This window comes from Talpa occidentalis, unplaced genomic scaffold, assembly GCF_014898055.3.
Source record: "Talpa occidentalis isolate TD23 unplaced genomic scaffold, MPIMG_talOcc4v2.1 talOcc4.6, whole genome shotgun sequence".
Taxonomy (NCBI): Eukaryota; Metazoa; Chordata; class Mammalia; order Eulipotyphla; family Talpidae; genus Talpa; species Talpa occidentalis.
Window position 1 is genome coordinate 80,615,092 of NW_023604972.1, and position 24,276 is coordinate 80,639,367.

Sequence of the window (24,276 nt, forward strand, 5' to 3'; positions counted from 1 at the left end):
TCTATGAATTACAGCAATAGTTTTCTGACTAGTCTCACCATGAATACTCTTGTTCTAATCTCCCATCTAATCTCTAACCGTAGCCACAGTGGTCTTTCAAGAAGGCAAATCTGATTTCGCACCATTCTTTATTGGTTTCCTATTGCTACACCTTGCTCTGGCATACCTCTGCATCCTATCTATTTTTCCGACATCCTATGTGCTTCTTAAGCCTCACCTTGCTCCATACTACTGCTTACTTCATAGTTGTTCTACTTTCCTTACTTTTCCCTTAATTATACCATGCTCTATTTTTCACTCAGGACCTTTGCACATGCCAATAAAAATTAAAGTTCTTCTAAATAAAAATTAAAGTTCTTCTACAATTTATTAGTACAATCTACTGTCTCAAATACTGTTACAGATAAAATATACTTGCTCTGATGCCAAGGTCAGTCCTCCTCTTGGAGGACTGTACAAACATCACTGTTATCTACCCAAAGATATTGTCCAGCAACTTTCCACACTATCATGATTTTTCCCTTCTCTACTATTTTATTCTTACTATGGCCTGAATGTTGGACAGCCCCCTCCCCATTTCATATGTTGAAATACTAACCATCAAGAGATGGTATTACAAAGTTGAGATACACTTTGATCATTACAGTAGAACTCTCACAAATAGAATTGGCAGTCTTAAAAAGGAGACCCCAGACAGCTCCTCAGTCCCTTCCACAATATGAAGACAAAGCAAACAGTACTGGCTACAAACCAAGAAGTGGGTCCTCACCAGAATGCAATAATATTGGTGCTTTGATCTTGAACTTTCCAGCCTCTAGAACTGTGAGAAATAAATTTCTGTTATTACCCAGTCTGTAGTATTTTGTTATAGCAATCCAAATGGACTATGACAATTCCCATCAGTATACAGATATGCTCTTAATTCTCAATTTAACAAAAAAATAAAAAGCTTGGCTCCACATTGTCCTTCAGTTCTGCCCCATTGCTCTTCACCCCATGGGGAGTAACTCTATCAGCGTGACTAGCTCCCTCAAGTCCTCTAAATCTTGACTCAAAGTCATATTCTCATCGAGATTTTCCTGACCTCTCTATTAGAATCGTTCCAGATTATTATATATCTTTCCTTACTTCCTTCCCCCACCCAAATATAAGAACCATGAGAACAGGGATATTTGTCTTGTTTACTCTTTTGTCCTAGTGTCCATCCTCATGAAAGCAGCCTCTTTATGCTTTTGATTGTCTGGTATCACCCCTGCCTCAGAGAGGGCACTTGGCAATATTTGGTGAATGAAGGAATGAGTGCATGAGCACTGCAACAGCTTTATCTCTCCTTAGCTTTCTCCTGCCATAGGAAACAGATGATTATGGTTTCTTTACACTTGAAAAGTCAAAATTTCCCCATAAGTTTTCCAGTCAGTAATTGCTTACAGTCTAAGTCAGAAGTCAGCAAATTTTTTCTCTAAAGGGTCAAATAATAAACATTTCAGGCTCAGCAGGCCAAATGGTCTCCATCTCAACTAGGCAACCCTAAAGTAGTATTCTAAGTGCATTCTAAGAAAACTTCATTTCCAAACAGGAGGCAGGCAGCATTTGGCCTGCAGGCTTTAGTGTGCCAACCACTGGTCTAATTTGTTTTTCTGAATCTTAAGTCATCTTATAAGCAACAGTACATGAAAAACCAAAAAGAAGAAAAAAGTAAAACCAAAATTCCTGGTCCAGCTTTTCCCTGTGCATATGTGCAGATTTAGCCTTATCCATAGTCTCACAGGCTCTTTGACCCTTCATAAATAAGCATCTCCTTCTACCCCCACCTCTCCACTGAATCCTCAGGTCACTACCAGTTCACAACATTAAATTATCTACAAGAACATTTAGCATCAATAGTAAAGATAAAGAACGGAGAAAGGGAGTTTCTATTTAGGACATCACATGATGGCCCTAATATTCCCCAAATGGCATTAGTGTCCTATGATCCCTCCAAGGAAAGTACATTAGAACTTTTCTTCTTCTGGAGCATTATTAGAAAAATAAACAGTAGGAGTAAAAGAAATTGCAGATATTTACAATTTCTTTTCAGAGGTGTTTACTAAAACTCATATTTTTTTTAATTTTGTAGATGATCTATTTCTCTCTCAGGTGTATAGGGTTATGTCACTCAAATAATCTTTTGTTTGCTCTTGCTTACAAAATGCTGCTATAGGGATAATTTAAATGCAAATTAGAAGTCATCCAAACACAACTTTATTTTGTTTTTGTGATATGAGGCTAACAGAAGTAGTCAGTCATTTTCCAGGATAAAAAGTCTCTTAAGAGAAATGATACCGATGTTTCCTCTCATGCCAATTTCATTTTTTCAAATGTCATCTGATTTTTTTCTCATCAATTAATAGACTCTAATAAGGTATAGTACAAAATCATTTTTCTTAAAATAACAGTTATCAAATTATTAAGGCAATATTACATGCCAGTTTAATAGTAGATCTTGATGTTAGATAACAGCATATATTCTTTTGAAGGACAGGGGTTTTAATTCATGGTGCTAATTTTTTTATTACCCAATATTATTTCTCTTTCCCCCCACCACTATCCCTTACACTCTTTTAACCATTTCTCCCATCCTCCTCCCTTTTAACCTCAGAAACCTCACTTCCTTTACTCCTGGGTCCAATATTGTCAATAAATATTTTGCTTTGTAGACATCAATTGGTTTGTTGGGATTTTTTTTTTTTTGGTCATTCTTAATTACCTTAATCACATAATTCCTTCAAACTCCTTCCATTTTGCAATAAATGACAATATTTCATCTTTCCTTTTGGCTGACTAGTACCCTATTTTGTGGATATACGACATCTTCATCCACTCTTCTGTCAGTGGCACTTAGGCTATTTCCATTTCCTACCTATTGTAAATAATGCTGCAATAAACACTGTAGAGCAGAGTTTTTTGAGCTGATGGTTTCATATTCTTTGACTTGAGGCCCAAGAGTGGGATTGTTAGATCATATGGTATTTCCATTTTTCATCTAGATTGCTTTCCAACATGGCTTTCTCCTGTTTACATTTCCATTAATGGTTCTAATTTTTAACAATGAAATATAAATGACATTAAGTGCCATCATTAAAGCAGATTTCCACTGTGTTTAAGACATTCTAGAGTAGACTGCATTAACTCTTTCAGAACAACAAGTGTGAGACAATCTAGCAGGGAATTACAATTTACTAATTAGCAAATAAGGTGACCATGGGTATAGAATTTTGACGGAGAGTCAACCTGGATTTTCCTCAGGATATCAAATGTTTTGGGTTCCGCAGGCACCTCCATTCTTTTTCATACCAGATAAGGGTTACTTTGGCAAAATCATCTTCATCTTATGTCTACTCTCTCTAGGCCTCAAATTTTTCATCCATAAAAAATGAAGATCATAACAGTACCTACCCTAGGATTGTTCTGAGTATCTAACAAGAAAGAAACATAATCTATGTTTCACATAGTGTCTGGCACATGGTAATGCATTGTTTTTCATCCTTTACCTTTATTTTTTATTTATTTTTTGTGGGACCCTCGCCAGCAGCTGGGAAACAAACCTGCGCTGCAGAGGCTGCTGGCAGCCTCGCAGCCCAGCGCTCCACCGCTGCGCCACCAGGGGAGGCCCCATCCTTCACCTTTAATAAAAAGATTTTGAGATGTAAGATAAAACACACCAGAAAAAGAGTTCTATGTTCATAAATGAGAAAAAAGAAGAAAATCACTGTCTTGTATTCATAATACATTGTTTCCTTAACATTATTATTGTTAAAGCCAGAACCTATTTCTAAACTATTCTAAACACATTTTTTGTTAAGGGAACCATATTTTTTCTCAGTCTGAAGAAACAGTACTATAGAAACAACTAATATTCTGAAGAATTTGGGACATCCAAATATTCATTCATTTCTCCTCACTACTCCACATTAACATTGGAACAAGCCTTTAAATTAATTGAAATGATGTCCATCTCATGAAGAATGGCCTTATCAGATTCTTATTTAACTAAAACAGACTCTTTGAAGACTAGCTGTTTTCCTGGGACAGAAGATGGGAGAAAACAAATTATGAAGCACAGAACTAAAACTGAGATGGAAAAGTATGGATAAAACTAAGATAGTGTATGAAGATAAAAAGAAGTTACTAGAAAGAGAAAAAAAGTGCATTCAAGGGTTACTGATAATGGGCATCATGCCTCTCTGCCAGGAGGTGACTTTGTCTGCAGACTGATGATAAGGTTTGGGGAATGATCTGTCTCTGAAAAACTTCAGAAGCAAATCATACACAGGGGCACACATATGTGTGTTCATGCATGCAGACACACACACACACTACAATAAAGGTAAGTGAGTTACAAAGGACAAGGACACCTATAACAAGACTGGAGAGAGAGAGGAGGAAACGGTACTTATAGCAGAAGAATATTGTCCAGAAGGAAAAAGCATGCAATGTGTAATTTCATGCACTTAATTAATTGCAGTTCAAACCACTCTCATTAGGAGTCCATTTTAAGACTACCAGCTTGAACAGTCAAAAGGGAATAATTACAATGAAATTCTGTCCTTGTCTCCTTATGGAGAACTTCACAAACTTTATCAAGGACATCTCAAGAGACTCTTTGCTCCAACACCCTCCTTTTTGTTACCCTTTTATGCAAAAAGAATGCACTGAAATAAAAACTCAAATTTTCCCTTTGGTCCTCCCACTAACTTTTACTACTGATTTTACATTTATAGTTCTGGGGAAGTCAGAGAACTTTCTGTACTTTGGTTTCCAGATTGTAAACCCTCATGACAAATTCATTAAGGACTGTGAACTTGTCAGGGTTCTGGGTTACAATAGAATCAACAGAAATCAACAATGATGAACTTAAGCAGGAAAAGGAATTCACCCAAAGAAATAGTATAGAATTGGACACAGAGTTAGGAAAACCAGATTTGAGTAGGATGCAGTGGAGGCAATGACTAACCAGGAGGGAGATGCAGGATGAATCTGCCTGGCCCCTGCCACTCTCCTGCAGGGCACTAGCGGCCCCATCACACAGAAGCAGCCACAACCACCATACCACTGAAATATCTGCTCATCAGTGCCACCTGTGATGGTAGGTCTGAGTCATGCTCTCGAGATTCAAAGTCCTGGCTGGGAGCATCAGCTTGACCACACAGAGGTCTAACAGGTGTGAAAGGGTGTATCGGCCCAAGGTGAAAACCTGGACCATCTCCCCTACTCTAAGATTCCTCCAAAAGTGTTAGATACTGACCAGTCAAACCAGTCATGCACTTCAGGAGCTCATCTTCCCTGAGTTCTCCTCTTCCGTCTGACTATCCCCAGGGTTATATCCCCAAGCAAAACAATGATGGTAATATAAGCTTTAAATAAAAAAAAAGGAAGAGGGTATGGAGCACTTGTTTTACTGCAATATCTGCTAAATGAATATCAAACCTATCATCTTAGTCCATTCAGGCTGCTGCCACAACAGAATACCAAAAACTGGGTGGCTTGTAAACAGCAGACATTTATTGCTCAGTTTTATAATCTGAGAAGTACAAGATCAAGGTGCTGGCAAATTCAGTGTCTGGTGAAGGCCCTCTATCTGATTAATGGTCTTCTTACTGTATCCTCACATGATAGAAGAGTCAAAAAGTCTCACTGAGGGCTCATTTATAAGGGCACTAATCCTATTCACAACAGGCCTCCACTCTTATGACCCAACCACCTCCCAATGGTCCCCCTTACTTCCTAAAGCCAACCCCTTAAATATTAGGATTTCAATATATAATTTTGAAGGGAACACAGTCACATAGTACTTAAGCGCACTCACAAAGAAGAAGGTAAAATCTAAAATCAAAATTCTTTCCCGTTCCAGTGCTAAACAATTTTGAGTCAAAAGTTAAGTGTCTGCTATAGTGCAAACAAATCCTGGAACCAAGCAGAAATAACTTAGCAGATAAACCAACTAAAATAGCTTATTTATCAAGACTAACAGTTTGCTTACTAAGGATCACTTTAAGATCTTCACTTCAAGACCCCAAGCTACTGGGTCCTGAAACTCTGCTGAATCCCATCAATCTTTCCAACTAGCAAAATCAGGGTCCAGAACCCCTTTATAAGGTATACTCATCCTTTCTTTTGGTGAGACTAATACCTAGTTTTGCTCAATTAGCAGACGCTGCTGGTGATCTTTCTGGAGCGTTCTACTTCTGACAAAGGCATTGATACACAAAATTCTCAGAGTAATTCTGGGAAGCCCAAGGAAGCTCTCCCTTATATATGCCACAAATTCATATAAAACTATGTGCAAGAAAAATAATACCATGAATTTTATTTTTACCTATTCATAAATATATTCTTAACACTTAAAATAGTGTCTTTTACATAATAAAGGCACAATAGACTTGTAAATAAATGTTGGGTGCAATTTTAATGTTATTTTACTGATCAGACAAATATATATTTTCATTAATACCAGTCAAGATAAGAGCAAAATTAGCTACAATCCTGTCATTCAAAAAAGTAATAAGGGCCTCCCCTGTGGCGCAGGCGGTTGAGCACCACACTGTGAGGCTGTCCACAGCCTCCGCAGCGCAGGTTCGATCCCCGCCAGCCAGCAAGAATCCCACATGGCGCGGCAGACCTCTCGTCTCTCCTGCTGCTCTCCTCAGCAGTGTATTTCGTCAGTCTGCCTGTTCTGTTCCCCGCTCTGTCTCTGGTGAATCGTGAATCCTCTCACCCTCCCGTACATCTGGCCGGTACCCCAGTTCTTAAATAAATAAATAAATAAATAAATAAATAAATAAATAAATCTTTTTTTTTAAAAAAGTAATTGTTTTCATATTTCTTTCCAATTCTTTCCCAAATGCAGGCATATATTTTGCACTACTACTTTAACATGGAAATCCTTGTGTATTTTGCTTTTCTTCCCAAAAGTCTCCAAGTACTTCCATGTTCCTGTATAATTATCATAATGGTCATTGCAAAGATTACATAATGGTGCATGACTATGAATGTTCATTATCATTCATTGTTTCACTAATTTCAAAAAAAAAAAAAGTCACTAATAGAAGCAGTCAATAAATCCAAAATCATTAGCTCTCACCTCAATTAGTTCAGTAGATACCAAACAGAACATACCAGAAGTGGTAAATGAAAATAAGAAGATACAGGTTCTGGTCTTTTTTGTTGGAGTAATCCTCTGAAAATCAATTAGTCTTTACATTTCTTGTCTTTTTTTTTTTTTTTTACCAAATATGTCTAAGCTTATTTTCTCAAAAACAGTAATTTTAATATATGGGGTAAAATACATGGTTGTTGAACATATATTTCAAGCCCTCTCTGCTTAGTCTTCTGTGCAGTATAATTAATAACCTCTGCTAAGGATTTTGCAAATATCATATACTCCACAGTTACTAAGTTCTAGTCACAAATACTACTTCATATATAGAAGATTAAAAAAATGACTCTCACAAAGTCACAGACTTAAAAAAATTGTTATTTACAGAGGTACCATATCAAGCTTTTTAGTCCCAGGTCTTAACCATGCAATAATAGCAAATAATTTAAAATTTTAAGTTGGCATGACACAACTTGCTATAAGATAAAGTCTGCAAATAATATACCACACATAAATTAACGGTAAAAACCATATGACTGTGCCTTTCTGTGCTTTCACTAGGATGATGTTAGACCCCAATTTACTGAAGAAAGTTTTCTACAAATAGAATTTGTCCACATTAAAATCAATTTCATTCTAGATTTTACTTCTACAGTTAGAGACATGATGAACTGGAATAATGGTGAAATCTCAGAAATAGTATTTAAAAACATTTAAGAAAGCTGTGTTATTTAATACAATGATCATTTCCAATAAAGGAAATTCTCAAAAGAAAAACCCAAATACTAATTCAAAATACCTGTTATTAAAACAGGAAAAATAGTTAACTACAAAAACTTATTTAAAACAAAATAATACAGTGATCAAAAAGGTAATGCACTATTTTATAAAATCATATTTTTCTCCATATTCCATAATTGAAAGTAAATGTAGGGCAGCTAAGGAACTGGAAAGATGCAAATTTCCCCACATACCAGAAACTGCTACTGTTTCAAACAAATGAAGAAAGCATAGGCAGCAAAGATGCCATCCTGGACCTACTCATTTGGACTAGGACACCCTTGCTGGCCTTTCTGAAGATACTTCCATCTCCCTAAATCTGTCCAAGGACAGCTGAATCAGTTCTTAAAAATTCAGCTGTAATAATTGTATTTGAGAGAAGCATCTGAGAGAAGTGCTTCCTCTCCTCTGTATTATCCCCATATTGCTCCCTGATTTATCTCCCCTGTCCAAACCCCAACTCTTGTTCTGTTCAAATTTTCCAGTTATGGGGGCCTCCCTATTTGGCGCAAGGGATTAAGATGCAGGCCCATGAAGCTATTGGCAGCCACTGCAGCATGCGATCATCAATCCCCAGCGAGGGAGGTGACCCACATGACTCTCCTATCTCACGCGCTGCTCCCCTCAGCAGTGTATTTCAGTCAATCTGCCTAGTCTGTTCCCCACTCTGTTTCTGGTGAATGCTCTCCCTCTGCCACCACCGCACTGCTGGCCTTTACCCCAATTCTTGTATGCATAAATAAATAAATCTTTTTTAAAAAAAAACCAAAAACCCCTAATTTTCCAGTTATGTCTTTGGGCCAATTTTTCTATGTAAACAGAATTTTCTTCAGCCTCAGTGTAGCCACTAACAGTCTCTCCATACCCTGCCTTCCTTCAAACTTGGTTCCTTGCTGAGGAAGTCACTTTCCATCAGTGCACTCAACTGTAGGCTGCCCTTGTACTCAGTACCCTATACTTTTTGCCAAGATGGGGTTGATGTTCTCCTGGTTACTCACGTTAACATACTAATCATTTTTATTTACTGATCATAATTATTTCTCCACCCTTTTGTGAAACCTTTGACCTCCATGCCAATCAATTCTACCTAATCACTGAATTCTGCCCTTCTCCCTGGTCACTATGTCTCATTTATTTAAAACTCTTCACCTTTGAACACCTTGACATCGTGAGTCCTATTCATGTTTATATGGAGGAGTCACCTCATACCAAAATCTGTTCCTCAACTAATTCTTTTCCAGGATAGTCATTCTCTTCTCTAGCATTCCCCAACATTTTGAAAACACCATAAATAAACACAATGCTTAAATGTTAAGTTTCAAAAAATCTTATCTTCCAAATACGACCTCTTATATTTTCCAACTTATTCAGTTATTCAAATTTTACCTTTCTAATACCAGAGACCTTTAAAAACATCACAACTTTTCTATATTCATATCTTCTTATACGCACTCTTTCCATATCCAGTTTATTTGCCACAGTTCATCACTTCATTCACTCTTGCAAATCCCTCAAATCTCTTTCCCTATTTTTTTACATTGAACCCTCACTTTCCAATCCTGTATCAATCCAACTGTTGGCCTTCTCAGTGCATATATGTTGGCTATTCAGCACCACTGGAGAATATTTTAAAATCTCACATATTGTTCACACCAAGATTAATGGTAATAAATATCAACTGTACCTTCAGTATGCCTATTGGTCTAGCCATGCTGAACAGTCTTCAGTTATCACTTGTTATTGAACATGGTCTAGCTATTGTCTCTGCCTCACACCATCTTTTTTTTTAATGTCTCAGCTTAGGTGTCAATTCCTCACAGCCTCAGTTAGTTTGTTCCACGTGGATATCCCACATTACTTCATATGTCCTCGGTCATATCTGTATGTTACATCTAACAAACAGGATTGATGTTTTATGTTTTCTTGCTAGGGTGCCCTGCTGAATTCTAAACTCTTTGAAAGTAGAGACTGTGTTGCTCTTGTTGAACTTCCCATCTCCAGGTATAGCCGGGTATATAGGAAATAACAGATGCTAACTTTTTTGTTGGATCATTGTATAAGTGAATACATAAACACATGGCTAATACATGATTGTTAATATAATTTGAAGTTATTCTTTTTTATTATTATTACATGCACTTACAGTTAGAGAATTCATAATTGCTGAGGGAGTCTATGTCCTCCTCCGGTTCATTAACAAATTTATTCTTTTCATTAACAAATTTTAACTCATTTCTGTAATATGGGTAACAAATATACAGTATGAAGAAATAAAGTTAATCTAAATTAAGTAATATTGGGGAAAAAAAAGAAAACCAAAGTAATGTGTCACCTTGGGTACAGAACAGTTGGTAGAGGAGTAAAGAGTGAGAATACTCCTAAATATGACCCCAAAATGGGAATGTCCCAGAAAGTCAATTATGAAATATAACATTTATATATATTTAATGTTTTCAAATATACACTAAAGTTTAGAATTTCGATATTTCTCACAACAAGGTGTGTGAATACTTACTAGGACATTTAGCATTAGACTCAGTTTTTTTTAAAGAATTAATTAGAATGAAAGTCATAACTGGCTGAGATAAAGCCCATCTGGAAATGTTGACAAAAATGTGAGCTTTCCCAGGTTCAAAGCCACCAACTTTAGTGTAAATTCATCAAATAAATTCAATCCATCCTGATAATCTGCATAAATGATGTCAAACAACTTAACTAAATGGTCTACTATTTTGACTGAATCCCACAGATTTGAAACAGAGCTAAAGATGTCTGGCTCTGTCTAATGGCTTTTAAGCGGCTAGAAAATGCTAAACAAATGAGATGAATAGGTATGGTAAGAGACACCTGAAATCTAAAATTGTTGTTGCAGAATCCCAACCAACAAAAGGGTTATTAGCAAAACAACAAGAAAGTATGCTTAACACATGGCAGATTATATATTTTTCTAACAGTTCTTTTTCTATGTAGTTTTATTTTATTTTATTTTTAAGATTTCTTTACTCATGCATAAAAGAACCGGGGAAAGGCCAGATGTGCAGGAGGGTGAGAGGATTCACCAGAAACAGAGTAGGGAACAAAATAGGCAGACTGACTGAAATACACTGCTGAGGGGAGCAGCGGACTAGACAGGAGAGGACAGGAGAGGCCTACTACGCCATGTGGGTATCTTTCCAGCCAGCAGGGATGGGATCGAACCCGCTCTGCAGAGGCTGCAGACAGCTTCACAGTGCTGCACTCAACCCGCTGCGCCACCAGGGAGGCCCCATCTCTTTGACCTTTTGTGGGCTCATTTGGAGGAGGGAAAAGTTTAATAATGTCATCCTTTCTGAGTTTCAGTTGGACACATTTTTTTTTTTTGCTGTGGATTTCTCAAAATGATGCATTTTGGTCAATGTTAAGTTTGAATCAGCATATATATTTAGGCAGCACATAATAATAAAATAAAGACCATTCAGTAACAGTATTGTCCCTAATTCTCTTTCATGAACATTATATTGCAAAACAAAAGACATGACGTGTAAGGAACTGTAAACTGTCCCTGAACACTTCAGTGATGAATAGCTCTGGGTTATATGAGGATGGACCTAACAGGTAGTTGTATGAAAAGGAGCTCTCTGGGGAGCTGAAAAGTTGTGATTTCCTGACAGAAATAATGAAGTGCTGTTTGTAGTTCTGCGTTCTGCCTGCCACAGCCTTGTGTTCTTCAGTCACTTTTCAGGGTAATACTGTGAACTCAGCATTGTTTTTAGAAATACGGCATCCAACCAATATTATTAAACAATATTATTAAACTGCCATTAAACAAGTTAAATGGGCATAGAGAAGTTTGTAAACAGTTATCAGAAGTTCCAAAATAGTAAATGCATATGTGACTACCCTCTTTAGAGCTTTTAATAACATGGGAGCCTGGTGAGATAGAAATTTTTTTTATGACAAAAGTATACCCTCTCCTGGTACATGTTGTTTACTGACATACAGATATAAAGTAAAATACGGTAGCACAGAATCAGTCCATTTGGGGAATCCTTAATTAGTATGCCAAAAAGCACTAGAGGAATGAAAAGTATATAGAGGTCTGACAAAAAAAAATAATAAACAACTGGGGGCCTCCCTGGTGGCATAAGGGGTTAAGACGCAATCTATGAAGCTGTCCAGAACTACTGCAGCACAATTTCAATGCCTGGCCAGGGAGCTACCCACAAGGCACAGCAGACCTCTCCTGACTTTGCCTGCTGCTCCCCTCAGCAGTGTACTTCAGTCAATCAACCTGTTCTGTTCCCCACTTTGTCTCTGGTGAATCCTCTCATCCTCCTGCACATCTGGCTTGTATGCCACTTCTTATAACATAAATAAATAAATCTTTAAAAAAATAAACTACTGGAATTTGATAATTATCTTGATCTTTTTTAATTTAGAACATGGAAGGTACAAAACATTTAGAGATTCTATAAAATGTAAGGAAAAATATTTTTTAAGGTTATATTTGATTCAATAATTGATCAAAAATTGCTACTGAGTTTGGAAATAAGATACTATATAAAGTGTGCTATCACTCTTAGAGTCTAGTCTTAATCTTAAAAATTACAAATTGCATAGCAAAAATAAAATAATTTAAGTAAACCAGAGTAATTCCTTTAGAGACAGAAGATTTATAATGTTTTGTGAGAATTCTAGAAAGTTCAGTCAAACATGATATCAATAAATTACACTAAATAAATTAAAAATAAAGAAATTCAGTTTCTTTTACATATCATGTTTCTTAAGGACACTGAAGTTTTGCTTCCCCTTTTTCTGCAGTGATTATTTTAAAAACCAATCCAGTTCTAGAAAACTATATTTCTAAGGAATCATTCAAAATCACAATTATGTGTGCCCATTTTCTCTTTTAGAAAGCTTTGCCAGCTAAGTTATCCTCCACATAAGTTTCCATTGAAACTTATCAGGTAACTCTCTTGAAACTTGCATACATATTCAATATGAAGGCACAAGCCTCTTGGATATTCTGTGAAATATAGATCTTTAGCTTCATAAACCTACCCTATCTGTAATATTGCAAATATGAAATGTTCACAGATAATACCTCAAGTTAAAAACACTCAATTTGAAAGATAAGGTATGTCTGTTTTTACCAGGCTTCTGTTTTCCTCCTTTTATTTCCTCTTTAGATTTTGATTCAGTAACAAAATGTGAAAATTGCCTCTTTTATGTTCACTCAAAAGTACTGTGTGTACTCAGCAACACCAGATGATGGGTGGCTGATCAGAGAATCCAGAGTCTAACTGGCATCTGGGACCAGTTCCTCTGTGAATGGGACATAACTCAAGGAAATATTTCTTTAAGATTCTTGTGCTGTGAAGCCTTATTTGACCAAAGTAATCCTTCCCTGCTATGACGGAGAGCTTATTTCATTCCCAAGAGTTTCTTCTTTTAATTTTTTTTTTACTTTCTTTTTGTTTTTAAATAGAACTGTGTACAAATGCACACAGTGTACTTCTCCAGACAGGTAATAGGACACAGTGATGAAAAGTGTTTGCAATATTCTCCACCCACCCATATCCCTGAATATATATCCACCCAGAGGTGTGTCATCATGTCACATGGGGACAACTTTCTCCTTGGCTCTCATTTTATTACAGCTGAAGCAGCAGTGAAACGTGGCTGGAAAGATTTAGCATTGCCTCCCTGTGAGCAGGGAACAATTTCCATATGTGTGGCAAGCTGAACCCTCCTAGCAACATGTAGGGGTACAAGGACCACCTGGGGGAAGTAAGTCAGTGCTTTTGTTAGGGCCAAGGGGAGTTCCTAATTTCCCTCAAGGACCTACCTGGAGGCACAAGGGGTTAAAGCACAGCACTGTGAAACTGTCCACAGCCTCTGCAGCATGAGTTACATCCCTGATATCCCACCAGATACCCACATGGAGCAGCAGACCTCTCCTGTCTCACCCGCTGCTCCCCTCAGCAGTGTATTTTAGTCAGTCTACCTGTTCTGCTCCCCACTCTGTCTCTGGTGAATCCTCTCACCCCCCACATCTCTGGCCTGTACCCCAATTCTTGTGTGCATAAATAAATCTTTAAAAATAAATAAATAAATAAATAAAAATTTTAAAAAAGGATTCTGACCAAAGAAATGTGTAGCAGCAAGGGTTATTCTTACAGAAGTGAAATAAAGAGGAAGTAAGTAGTAAAGAGGGCCTGCATTTTCATTCCAGTCATAACCGAACAATTTTTGAAATCAGAGCATGTCGGTGGACAGACACCAAAAGCAAGACAGAAATTTCTTCAAACAAGTCTTAAAGGACATACATAATACAGACAAAAGTCCATATTAATCTTAACTTTCTGAACCATGAAAAAATTTCTGGTTTACTCCTAAATCTGACTCCATCTCTACCCCAAGAGTTATTAATAGAGGATCCTTGAAATCAATTCCAATAAGGAAACTAAGAAATTCAACATAAAACATGACTTGTTCCAACACTACACCAAGTAAGGATAGCTATATCCTTATACATCAAGTACCTACATATGCCAAAAATGGTGCTCATGGTTATAGCTTCAAACCAAACACATGGAATAGGTGATCCTATTATTCCTATTTGAGCTCTTGAGAAAAAATTAGAAACTTGGAGTGGTTGTGCATTTCCCAAGTCACATTGAAAGTGGTGAGGCAGAACTCAAATTCAGACTATCAATATGTCCACCGTGCCTACTCTTTACCATTCACTACTCTGTCATCAGCCACCACCAACATACAATTCATTCTCAACTTTTGCCTGCCCCGTTGTGCCTGGATGTCTTATTTTTGTTATTATTCAGTTTTCAAGGGATCAACTGTTCTTGCCTCTAGGTAAAATTGTCCTGCGGATTAAGTATCATTCTTATCATCTGCTTCCCCTTAACAAGTTGTATCTACTTCCCCTTTCATTTTCTTCTCTACCTTGCACACTTCATGCTTTTCCTTTCACTGTTTTTTTTTTTTTTGTTTATCTGTTTATCCTACTTTCATATTTCTTCTACCTAGTTCCATTGCTTCACTTATTCTCATTCCCCTGACCTTTCATTTTGACACTTTTTCCTGCACACACAGACACAGACACACAGACACACATTTTAGAGATCCTTAGGGTAAGCACTAAATCAAAAGTAAACAGTAAAAATGCAAGTTACAGTCTAGGAGAAATTATTCATCTTACAATGCACATACCTTACAAAGGACTCATGCCTAGAAAATACAAACAACCACCAAATTGCAATAAGTAAAACTGGATAAATATTTAAATAAGCATAGCACAAAGAAGATACACAAATGTTCGATAAGCATATTAGAAGACATAATATTACCACCCATCAAGGTATGATAAATTAAAATCAAAGCAAGCTGCTTCTACACATTTAGCAGGATGGCTAAAATTAAAAACAATGAGACTACCAAGTGTTGGTGAAGATGCAGAACAACTGGAACTCCCACATATTGTTAATGGAAGGGTAAAATAGTCATAACTTTGGAGGACTGTTGCAAAGTAATAAAGTAAACATATCCTTACTTATGACTCAGAAATTCCAAGAAAATGAATCTATATGTTCACAGAAAGATTTGTAGTAAAATATGCTGAGTAACTTGCTCATAATAGCACCATATAGAGATAAATATCTAAACAAAAACAATTCAAATGGTAGAATTCAGAGTACATATTATATTAGCCCACTTATATCAAAGAAGAGTCAAAATCATGAGTGATAGAAGTTATGAAATTGATGATAACATGGATATACAGGTAACATGGGTATATAAGTCTTTAAAAAGACTTATCAAGATGTTTACTTAAGATTTGCAAATTTCAATGCATGCAAATTATATTTTAAACAGCTTTTAAGTAAATGTATAGAAAACTAGGAGAGAAACACGGAAAGCTGTAATATTCGATTGGTTTCTTGCCAATTTATAACATTTCAAGTCATTAATAAATGCTCTCACTCTTCAGTAACAGTCAATAAGCAGCCAGCTGAGTGATCCTACCCTATATGAAAAACTAACTGGTGAATGAATTGCAGCTCCTTAGCATCCTAGATTTTACAATTCTGCTTTATGATAACTGAAAGTTTCTAGGGGTTGCTAAATCACAACACATACAACTTAACACTTCAGCAATATACAAAGAGAATTAGTGAATGACATGCACTTGAATATATTGATACAGCCTATTTAAAAATCCAAAATAGAATGATGGAAGTGTTAACAATTAATAAAAAAGACAAAAGCCCTGCTGAGCCCATCTCTTACCCCCAGCACTTTAGGAGGAAGCTATTAGCTGCTATCCATAGCACTCGTTATTGCAGGTCAAAGTTCCCTTCCAGAAATCAGTTACTCAGGATCACGCTGTCACTTTCTAAAGGTTAGCACAAGTCTCTAGACCCACTGTGTGACACTTGACAAATGTCTGGTGTACTGATACACAGGAAGAAAGAGCAAAATGTTATCATATTAAAAGAGGAAAACAAATCAAAGGGCATGGAAAGTCTCCATCACCATCAAAGATTTGCAATTGCTAATGTCTCAGTATAGGTTGAAAATGGGACCTGGAGGTATACTAGACATTATTAATGGGAAAACAGACTGTAGATAACATAGATAAAATAGTATAAATTTCTCACTAGCCCTGTCTTGATAACTGTGAAAGATCTGGGGTTTTCAGTCAACTTTACCATTTCAGTGATTTCCTCATATTTTTAAATAACAGATCCCTTGTACTAGTCAGAAGCAATTCAAGCAACTAAATTCATCATCTTAAAGGACAGTTACTGATCAAATTTCTTCTGATCACTACTTTCCTAATAAATTCTAGGAAACTCCATAAGACATCTCCCCTAGAAATGTCTTGAATTTGGTAAAGAGAAAGAATCCTACCACAGTATAAAAAATTGGTTGGTTCTTACAGTCTTAGTAAATGCTCAAGAGTCTGAGTACAGGCTCCTAGTTTTCTCCTCTTCATAGTCTATCCAACCTTCTTAAAAATGCACATGAGCAAAAGAATAAATAATAGAAATTCCACTATCCTCTGTTTCTTTCAAAAAAATGTTTTTTAATGGCATTATTAAGTAATAACAACTTTATTGGTAAGTAAAAGGAAAAAGGGTAAAAACACCTTTCCTGCAAAGCAGGAAATAGAAATGTTATTATGGGTATGTAACTTAGTGATTCTATGTTGACTAATGATAAATAAATTTGCTTCATGATGGGAACTAAAACAGTATTCTGGTAAGCAACAAGTTGAAGTGTCACAGGCCAAATTACTAGGCTCATGAATATAATTGTATATTTCCTTTGATTCTAATTATAGTACAATCTATTCCTGATTCCAAATTTGTTTTGCATCAATGAATATTGCCTACCTACTGTTTTCAGATATGTAGGTCTACATGGTAATTTGTCGATTAGTTCTCATTTGTTAAGAATTTTTCTATTGTTTTATGACCAATATTAATTTTCCAAGTCTAAGTTCTTTTTCCCAGATGCTTATTGCTGTTCACCACACATTTTCAACTTCTTGTAAAATTTTCACTAAAATGTATCCTTTTGAGATAGAAGCATTACCTGAGAAAAATCATCTTTCCTTGGCTTCTAGAAACCCCTCTTGCCTACTGCTTAAATCCAGCAATGAGCCACAAAATCGCAAAAGACCACAAATAACAATCATGCAAACAATCACCATGAAAATAAGAAAAGGAGCAATGTTGCCTTAGGGCACTCACCCACTGGAGTCTGCAGAAGTTATAGCAATCAGTGGCAGAATCTTCAGGGGAAGGCTGGTTGGTCTTTGAATGTTCTCTGATTCACTTTTCAAGTCAGCTTGTTCCAGCTGTCTGAAGGCGAGCGGGGGAAGCTGAACATTGCGGCATGAAAGCCTCCTTACAAGATAGGGCTCCATCCCTCGGAAAGGGTCTTCCTCTTCATTACTGGAATGAAGTGTTTCCTCAGAGGCCTAAGGCAAAAGTGTAAGAAAATAATCCCAGTGTTTATTTTTACACTGATAACTTTATATTTTTGGATAAAGAAATTAAGGGAAACACATATTGAAGACTAACTAGATGGCAATATGCATAGTCTGCATAATTTTCCTACCACCACAACACCCATGACATCACCATAGTCCCTTGTGCTCTTCCCTATCCTGTTTTGACCCCTATTACTCACCCTTTTCTGATTCCTCAAACCTATGGTTTACCTTTAAGTTTTGTCTTTTCCCTGATCCTTTGTTGTGTTCCCTAGTATTCCCCCTATAAATGAGACCATCCAATATTTTTCTTTTCCTCCTGACTTATTTTGCTTAGTGTAATCCCTTCCAGTTCCATCCATGTTGCTGCAAATGGCATGAATATCTTTTTGATGGCCGAGTAGTATTCCATTGTGCATATTTACCACATTATCTTTTTTTTTTTAAAGATTTATTTATTTATTTATACAAGAACTGGAGTACAGGCCAGATGCTCGGGAGGGTGAGAGGATTCACCAGAGACAGAGAGGGGAACAGAACCGGCAGACTGACAAAATACACTGCTGAGAGGAGCAGCGGGAGTGACAGGAATGGTCCGCGGCACCATGTGGGACCCTTGCTGGCTGGCCGGGATCAAACTCATGCTACAGAGGCTGTGGACAGCTTCACAGAGCTGCACTCAACTGCTTGCACCACCAGGGGAGGCCCATATACCACATTTTCTTGATCCATTTGTCTGTTTTGAGGCATTTAGGTTGTTTCCATCTCTTAACTATGGTAAATAGAGCTGCAATAAACATAGGCATGCAGTTTTCCCTTCAAATTTATGTTTCTGTGATCTTTGGGTATATTCTCAGGAGTGGAATCACTGGATCTTATATATGGTAGAGACATTTTTAGTAATTTGAGGACCATCCACACCATTTTCCATAGGGGCTGAGCCAGTTTGCATTCCCACCAGCAGTGTAAAAGAGTTGTTGTTTTTTTTTTTTTTCCATATCCTTGCCAGCATTTGCTTTTGCCAGGTTTTCTTTGTTTATTTGTTTTTAATGTAGGTCATTCTCATTGGTATAAGGTAGTATCTCATTATGATTTTGATTCACATTTCCCTGAATATAAGTGATGTTGAGCATTTTTCAATATACCTGTTGGCCATTTGCATTTCTTCTTTTAAAAAGTGTCTTTTTTGCTCTTCTGCAAAAGCTGGATTTATGTTTAAAATAGTAACATTTTTCACCAGCATAATTAGACATAAATAAAAGTATTAAACTGTTACAATTCACCAACATCTCCAGTAACCTTAGAATTTATAAGTTTTGTGCACAAATACTATAAAATCAAGTATTTATAAAATATTTTTCTAGCTTCTATGAAATGGGTTGCAGATAATTCATATATATGGATATGCATATATCTATATATATATATACACCTTGACACATGACATGCCTGTATATACATAGCTATGAAGAGAAAAAGAAAGTGAATGCTATTTTTTTCCTTCATACATAGGAATACATTCGTCACACATTTTTATATGTCACATGTTATTCAGATGTTCATTGAAAAGATTATAGTAAGACCTTTATGAGAAGAGTAAAAAAAAGACATAAAAAGAAAATCTGAGTATCCAGCAGAATTATATTTAAACCACAGCACATGGCCAAACGTTTTGGCAAACTCTGCAAATCTGACCCATATTACAAATGAGCAAAGGAAAATAATATTGAATAAAATTTCATAAAAGCAGAAAATGTAATACTTTTTATTTTAGTTGAAAAAAAATACCATTCAATTAGCAATTTTTCTCAGTGGTTGGAAAATCTGCTCTAACATCATCGATTATATCTGTACTCAGAATAATAGAGTCACCAAATGTAAAGGTGGCATGCTGGGTTTTAGAATCCTTGCATTGCCACCTTGCTAGTTGTGATCTTAGTGTGCTGCTTAATCTCCTTAAGTTTTCTATTTCTATATTATGAAAAGGGAAATATTTCCTCACAAGAATTAAATAAGATCTACAAGTAATATGCATAGTTTGTCACTTGCAATGTGATAAGCAATAATAAACAGGAATTTTCCTTCTTTCAAAGTTTTAAAGGTAAAGAAATTAGCCCAAAGCAGCAAATCCCTTTCCCAAAACAAATCTGTTGGTTAAAAGCTAAAGTGCATAAAATATGGAGATTCCAGAACTAATTTAGAATCTTTCTTTCATTCCTTCCTGTTATACTATCTATGGACAAGAAACTCAGATTCATTGAGGTTATTTCTCCATCTAAACATTGAGGATATTATTTTTTTCTCAGGATCTCTGGAGAAAAGATATGAAGTATTTGAAGTATCAATATCTGGCAAAGAATTTGCTCTCAAGAAAATAGCAGATTTTATAATCTAAGTTAATTCCCTTTACCTTTCATAGCACTACAAATAGTACTACTAATATTGCCTTTATATCTCATTCATCTACCATTGTAAATATAAATATGTCTCATTCATCTACCATTGTAAATATAAAAATTGTCTTTCTGCTTTATGTCTTTAAAAATGTAAAATAATCTGCATGGTGGACTCTATCCACCATGGGTGGACAGAAAACCCTTGGGCTTTACAGTCTAATTTTATGGACAAAAAGGATTTTAAAAAGGGCACCAAGAAGGTAAAAATGTCAAAGCAAACAATAACATTCATTTAAAATCATAGTTATAAAAATCTAGTTACTAAGAATCTATGCCTTGAATAATCCATTTGCTTTGTAAAAGAACACAGATCGTAATAATCGATAATATTTATTACGCTATTTCCTTATACCATCTCATTTAATTTTTACTGAAATATATGGTCCTATTATTTTTCCCATTTTACACATAAAGAAACAGATCTATAAAAGAGCACGTCTTGGTCACATAACCAAATGGTTTGTAAGGTGACCAACTATTCCAATTTTCCTGGAACTTTCAGATTCTAACACTAAAATTTCATGTCCAGGGAAACTCCCCAGTCCCAGTAAACTAGAATGGTCTATCCCCACATAAGGCAAAAGTCAAACCCAAACCTCTTTTAGTTAAAGGTAGAGCTACACGTCATTTAAAAAAAAAAAAAAAAAAACAGAACTGGTGATCAGGAGAGCCCTACATAACATTGAAAATTAATGATCATTCTTGTTAATTAAATCAGAAGATAAAAATTGTAGGCCTGACTGTCACTAATTACATATGTGCTGTTAACGAAGTTTAACCTTTCTGGCCTTTAGTATATTAGATAAAAAAATTAAATGGCTGTCTATAATGAACCTTAAGACCATGCTCAGTTCAGAAATACTCTGACTTCATAACAGTCATTGATAAAATCAGTGCTTAGACACAGCAAATACAGAAAATAAATAGAATACATGCGCACATATAACACCCTTAACTTTGAGTTTGTGTGTTCAACTAAGGGACAGAACTGCAACGAACCTACACTCTTGGATTGCTAACAGGTCACAGTTTGTCTCACATATTTCTTGAAAGAAGTTAATGACTGAAGAGGGTAGATACCGTTCTTTGGAGAGAGGGAAAAGAAGAACAAAGCATGCATCTAGTGGAAATTTAGCAACATTGAATGTAGCTGACCAAAGTTAATATAGGTGCTTAATTATCTACCCTGGGCATTAGAATTGCAGCTGCAAAAGTGTTCTTATATAACACAGGCTATATGATGAAAGACTTGATGTTTGTGACATTCTCTTTTAAGATAAAACAACTTAAGAGGTCATAAAGTGCACCATTTTTATTTTGATAATAAAAATGACAAAGCAGTAGATGTCTATATCTAACATCTACATTCAAAAACAGTGTCACAAGTGGCTTCTTGAAGTCTTCAGATAAATGTATATTTCATAAACAAATGGAATTTTATCTTATAGAAGGCAGGAAATTAAATGCCTTATTTTCCAAAGAAATAAAAAACTAACCACTCAGGTAACATGTATCTTATGTTATTACTTGGAAACAGCATTTTTGTTAGGGGTTAAGGGAAAAGATAATATTTTAATATTTCTAACATTTCTCAAAATATGATGCTCAAACCTCCTAGATGAGAATCACAGAAGGTGCTTGGTAAAATTCAGACTCTTACGCCCTGTTCCAGATCTGCCTAGTCAGAATCTCTATGACTGGGCCTAAGAGTCTTGTTAAGTCCCTACTCTGATTCTTACGCATACTCAAAATTGGGAGCTAATGGTTTTGACATTTCAGACATAGTCTAATAAGATTGTTTGGCCAAGTTCCTATTACAAAGATGTTCACTGCTGCTCATTTATAGTAATGAATAACTGAATGCAACTGAAATGTTGTACTGAAGGATTGATTGGCTTAATAAATTTAATATTATATTATGAAACACTATGAGCCTATCAAAATAATGCAGAAAATATGTGATTGTATTCATGATAATGTTGAGTGGGGAAAAACACATACTAAGTGATCTCATTTTTGTAAAGCAACACTAAAACAAAACAAAGCATATTATATTTACAGACAATTTTTGGAAAGGATATCCCACTTATCTAAAATGGCTTTCTCTGGGTACTGGTGTTGGTGGTGAAGCTTGTATTTTTGTCTATTAGTAAGTTTTATATTTGCTATAAAAATGAACCACTTTCAATAAATTATGTGGTTGCTGATAATCTCACAAGTTTTTTTTTAATATCACAAGTTTTGATAGTTGTTTTATGTATGTAAAGAAAATAAAATTTTATATAGAAAAATCCTCTTAAAATTTATGTACATTGACACTGTTGGTGAGGATTCTTCTTTCTGGATGCAAAGGAATTAGTTTGACCAGACTCCCTGCAGGCAGATGTAGACATATCAAGGATATTGCATTACATGCCAATCAAGTATTCTTCAGGGCTACATGAGCCCTAAATTATTTTCTATGTAAGTAATTTGACAGTAATATTTGTAGTTTCCTTGTTATAGCTATTGCTATATCATATATATTCATATATACTTTTTAGAAGACAGAAATTTTTCAATTTCATCAAATTTTATTAATATAATTTTCAACTGCACATATGTTGAAAACATTATCTTAACAATTAGTATTTCCTTTGTTAGACTGCACACATCTGGAAGGGTAGGAGCGCAGCATAACAACCTAGTTAGTACATGGGATAAATGTATACTAAATAAATAAATCTTGCTGAAGGAATGAATGAAGCAAATAGACAACCTTGATTGATTGACTCAATTTCTTCAACTGTGAGAATTTGGGAAACAGAATTAGAGACTGGCATTCCTAATCACGTTGATTCATAATTATTAATATAAACGAAGTAGAGGCTACAGCACACAACAAGGACTTTCTTGTGAAATTTCACAATTTCAGTCACTCTAATTCCTTTGATCTATTCTCATACATCCATTGTCATGAATGTCTTCCTTACTTTTAAAAATAAGAATGAAAAATTTCAATCACTCGATGCTTTCAGAGCACCTCAACTAGACAAAGTGTAGTCAAAGTTAGCATGTTCAATAATTGGAAGGTTTCAGGAAGAGGACAGATGAAGCTGAGGATAGGTTTTTATCACTTCCATTGTTATAGTCCATTTATTTATCTAGTTTGCTCTAAAATTAAGCTCTGAAAAAAATAAATTTCCCTCTTGCCTAAATTTGTACCATAAACAAGACATTTAAAAAAAAAAACAAAACAAAACTGAACCAACTCTTTAAGTCCTAGGACACAATTTAATAGGTTAATCATAATGTATTGACCATCACACAATCAGAAAGTATTATACACAACAACATGCATTGTTAATAAGAATTGTTCTGTATGTCTCCATGAAATTGTTCACAATACACTAAAGCAATAATTGAAAATATGCCTTAAAACTCTCTAAGGTTTATGCCAAATGTTTTTCCTCTTATCTCATTACTCTTTTTTTTAAAGATTTATTTATTTTTATACAAGAATTGGGGTACAGGCCAGAGATGCACGGGAGGGTGAGAGGATTCACCAGAGACAGAGTGGAGAACAGAACAGGCAGACAGACCGAAGTACACTGCTGAGGGGAGCAGCGGGCGAGACAGAAGAAATCTGCCCCACCATGTGGCTTTCTCCCTGGCCGGGCAGGAATTGAACTTGTGCTGCAATGGCTGCGGATTTCTTCATAGGTTTCGTCTTAACCCCTGCGCCACCAGGGAGGCCTCATTATTCTTTTTATGTTCATGTTAAAATGAAATAATAATGCTGCCCAAATAATTTTACATGAAATTTTCAAGTCAAATTAATAAAAATGAATTTCTAAGGTCTTTTAATATTTACAAGGGCATCTAAGTTAACACACCCATTTTCAAATGGATATTTGCATTCTGATATA

The 24,276-nt window shown here is 35.7% G+C and overlaps 1 protein-coding gene across 6 annotated transcripts in view; it reads right to left on the reverse strand.

Annotated features, from left to right (window-relative positions):
* LOC119260264 (cAMP-specific 3',5'-cyclic phosphodiesterase 4D-like) overlaps positions 1–24,276 on the reverse strand; it is a 445,519-nt gene that overhangs the window by 25,535 nt on the left and 395,708 nt on the right. For 4 of the 6 annotated variants that reach the window (XM_054687951.1, XM_054687950.1, XM_054687952.1 and 1 more), the window contains 2 exons: positions 17,671–17,900; positions 770–820 (listed from right to left, as the gene is read on the reverse strand). In XM_054687951.1, coding sequence (XP_054543926.1) covers positions 770–820; positions 17,671–17,900 — 281 coding nt within the window. The remainder of the gene's footprint in view (positions 1–769; positions 821–17,670; positions 17,901–24,276) is intronic. The other 2 variants (XM_037529227.2, XM_054687953.1) reach the window with 1 other exon arrangement.